The following is a 3,845-nucleotide window of genomic DNA, read 5'->3' as shown; positions in this document are numbered from 1 at the left end:
AACTGCCGTCAGTTTTGTGTAGAAAACTTATCACAGCTGTTATTTAACTTTATAAAACTTATAATTTGTGTTAAGTTTATATAGAAAACTGAAAACTGCCGCCAGTTTTTTTACAAAAACTTATATTAATTGTCAGATTTCCATTAAAAAAGTTTAATTATTGTTTGTCTTTGATAGAAAGCCTAAAACTGCTGTCAGTTTTTTAAAGAAAAATTATTTAAAGTTTTGATTTATGTAGATTATAATTTTTATTTTAAGAGCATTTTTATTATATGATCTTAATTACTCGACAAATCTTGAGTAATTTTAAAAATATTACGCTTAATTGATTTCTGATGTAATCTTGATAACAAGCGATTCAGTGACACTCACCTTTAATTGGCAAATTGTGCAATTTATTGAATTTTTTTAACATACACAATTTTTCCAATCTTTGGAAAAAAAAATCTTCTTCATAATGGCAATTTACTGTTAAAAATAATTAAATAAATAATATATTTTAGGCAATAAAATTGTACAATACAAAACGGTATTTTAAGTTAATTTAAAACATTTGCAACAAATTATATTCAAAAATAATTTTTAAATAATTTTTTTTTATTAAATTTTTTACTTTTATAACATTCTTTAGTTACCTTAAATAAACAATTTTTCTACAATTTAATATGCTTAATTAAAAGAGCTCTTTCTCTCTCCTTTTTTATTATTTCTCGTGAATAATAAAAAATTACAGTTTAATTAATTCGTTCTAAACGAATTTATCAGTTTTTTTCTGTGATTCTTCTTTAACATCTTCTTACCAACCATGTTCTAACAAATTGTTCAAACATGAAACTATCAAATTCAATTAACTGAGAACACAAAAAATAACAAATTTGAAAAAAAAACTGCTGCAGAAAATAAAAAACAAACAATCAAGATAACGAAAACAGTAAAAATCAAAGAAAAAAGTGTTTATATAAAAATAATATAAAATGTAGCAAAACCATCAGCATTTTCTAAAACTGCGCCAGTTTTATTTTCAAGTTTGAGAAAATATAGAAAAAAATACCGATAAAAATGAAATTCAACACTTTATATGTATTTGCCACTTTCTGCCTCTGTTTGTTGGCCTCCATGCAATGTTCTCAAGCTGAAATCGTATGTCCTGCTGAACAGCCTGATGATTCATTGGTTGTACAATTTCCTTCACCGACCAGTTGCAGTGAATTTTACAAATGTAATCGCGGTGAGGCTGTTTTGATCAAATGCCCCGAAGGACTGGATTACAATGCACGTTTACAGGTGAGAAAGTTGTAATCGGTTTTTGATTTAAGTTCAATGTGGCATGGAAAAGGGTGCAGCGACGCCAGCTGAAGAAAAAATTTAATATAAAATGTGGTAAGGGAGGAACAAATTTGAATTTGTAGGGAAAATTTAATGCATTGGCTCTGAAACTGAAGAAAATGTATAGGAAGTACAAGTAAAGCAACTACTAACTACTAACTAACTATACTACTTAACTAACTAACTAACTAACTAACTAACTAACTAACTAACTAACATAACGAACTAACTAACTAACTAACACTAACTAACTAACTAACTAACTAACTAACTAACTTAACTACTAACTAACTAACTAACTAACTAACTAACTAACTAAACTAACTAACTAACTAACTAACTAACTAACTAACTAACTACTAACTAACTAACTAACTAACTAACAACTAAACTACTAACTAACTAACTACTAACTAACTAACTAACTACTAACTAACTAACTAACTACTAATAACTAACTAACTAACTAACTAACTAACTAACTAACTAACTAACGAACTAACTAACTAACTAACTAACTAACTAACACTACCTAACTAACTAACTAACTAACTAACTAACTAACTAACTAACTAACTAACTAACTAACTAACTACTAACTAACTAACTAACTAACTACTAACTAACTAACTACTAACTAACTAACTAACTAACTAACTAACTAACTAACTAACAACTAACTACTAACTAACTAACTAACTAACTAACTAACTAACTAACTAACTAACTAACTAACCTAACTAACTAACTAACTAACTAACTAACTAACTAACTAACTAACTAACTAACTAACTAACTAACTAACTAACTAACTAACTAACTAACTAACTTTCAATTACACTGCTTTCAGTTTTTGAAAGAGTACTCAACACTCAGGTCAGTTTTCTATATAAATCTTAAATTCGCTGTCTTTAGAAAATTTAGTTTTAATTTGGAAATAGAACACTGCTTTCAGTTTTTTAATAAAATATTTAACAATGCCGTCAGTTTTTATTTAAAACTTAGCGCTGCTATCAGTTTTTTTAATAAATAATAAAAAAATGCTTAGTTTACTATTCAAAAAACCAAAGACTTTTAGTTTTTATTTGAAAATACAATACACTGTTTTAATTTTTTAAAAACACTGCTTTCAGTTTTTTGATAGCATTCTTTACACTCTCGTGAGTTTTCAAAGAATACTTACTTAGCTGCTATACTTTTGCTTCTGTAAACTTATCACTTCTGGCAGTTTTCTATCTGTTTTATTTCTTCTGTAGACTTATCACTTTGGGCAGTTTTCTTTCAAGAATCTTAATTTTTTCAGTTTTACAAAAATTACATAAAATCTGTTAGTTTTCTATAGAAAATTGAACACTATTATCAGTTTTTAATTGAATTTTTAATACTGCTTTCAGTTTTATATAGGATGCTGTTAGGATCTTAAGAAAAATCAACAGTGTTGGGAGTTTCTAGTAGATAAAAACACTTTCAGTTTTTGCTACAATTCTAAATTCTAAACTCCTGTTAGTTTTCTATAGAAAATTAAACACTGCTGTCAGTTTTCAATAAAAAATTTATCACTGCTATCAATTTTAAATAAAACAATAAAAAGTTATGTCAGTTTCTTATGGAAAACTTATACTGCTGTCAGTTTTCTGTAGAAAACTTTTTTATAGGACTTTATTTTGCTGTCTGTTTTCTGTAGTTAGTTCAACACTGCTGTCAGTTAGCATAGAAATGTGACTTGCTATCAGATTTTTTAGCAAAAACAACAAAATTTCCTTTAAATTTTATTAAAAAGTTTAAATTGTGTCACTTGCTGAAAATAAATCTGTTAAAATTTCAAGGACTATAATAAAAATTTTAAATTGTTGTTAACATTTTTTATTCACTGCAATAGTTCTATTAAACTTTATTGAAAGCAGTTTATTTATTTTTGTTTTCTCTTTCCTCGTTTAAAGGTTTGCGATTATCCCTACCGTGCTAACTGTCAGTTGGAAAATGCCGCTTAAAGCAGTTCTAGGACATAAAATAAACGAAAAAAAAAAAAAAAAACATGAAGACCCAAAAAATAAAAACCCTGTTAATATAGATATTGAAAATATTGTATATATACTGCACTACTTTTACGTGTTGAAAGAGTGAGTGTATGGTAGAGGATAAACAACATTGACAAATGGTTTTTTAATGACATCTGAAAAATAAACTTTTATTTCAACATTAAATTACAATTTCGTTATTTTCTTTTATATTTTATTTTGTGCATGAAGTAAATGTTGATTTAAGCAGTTTCAAAAATGTAGTAAATAAATCAAGTATGTATATTTTTTTACATTCATTACGATGTGAAACGTTTTGCTGAAGTCCTGATTTGATTGTGGTGACATCAAAAGCATACTTATTAATTACAGTTTTGTGTTAAGGAAAATATATTTTAATGAGTCAATAATAAAGAGTTTTAAGTTTACGGTAAGAAACACTGTATTCACATAATTTCTGTAGTCTTGACTTTAGACTTTCTATAGTCTAGACTATAAACT

At 26.3% G+C, this 3,845-nt stretch overlaps 1 protein-coding gene across 1 annotated transcript; it reads left to right on the top strand.

Moving 5' to 3' along the window:
- Positions 1-985: 985 nt before the first annotated feature.
- Positions 986-3,536, top strand: LOC119615880 (peritrophin-1-like). Its single transcript, XM_037971858.1, has 2 exons — positions 986-1,284; positions 3,267-3,536. Exons 1-2 carry the CDS (start codon positions 1,060-1,062, stop codon positions 3,315-3,317), a joined length of 276 nt encoding a protein of 91 aa, XP_037827786.1. The 5' UTR covers positions 986-1,059; the 3' UTR covers positions 3,318-3,536.
- The last annotated feature ends 309 nt before the right edge of the window (positions 3,537-3,845 follow it).

This window comes from Lucilia sericata, unplaced genomic scaffold (assembly GCF_015586225.1).
Source record: "Lucilia sericata isolate MDLA Ls3-8-SP2 unplaced genomic scaffold, ASM1558622v1 Contig010494F_arrow, whole genome shotgun sequence".
In the NCBI taxonomy this organism is placed as follows: Eukaryota; Metazoa; Arthropoda; class Insecta; order Diptera; family Calliphoridae; genus Lucilia; species Lucilia sericata.
Note: the sequence above shows the minus strand (reverse complement) of the source record. Positions and strands in the feature narration are given on the sequence as shown.

Coding starts and splice junctions, on each gene's coding strand:
- LOC119615880 (XM_037971858.1), top strand. CDS start 1,060: ATGAAATTCAACACTTTATATGTATTTGCCACTTTCTGCCTCTGTTTG. Junction 1,285..3,266: donor ATTACAATGCACGTTTACAG/GTGAGAAAGTTG, acceptor CCTCGTTTAAAG/GTTTGCGATTATCCCTACCG.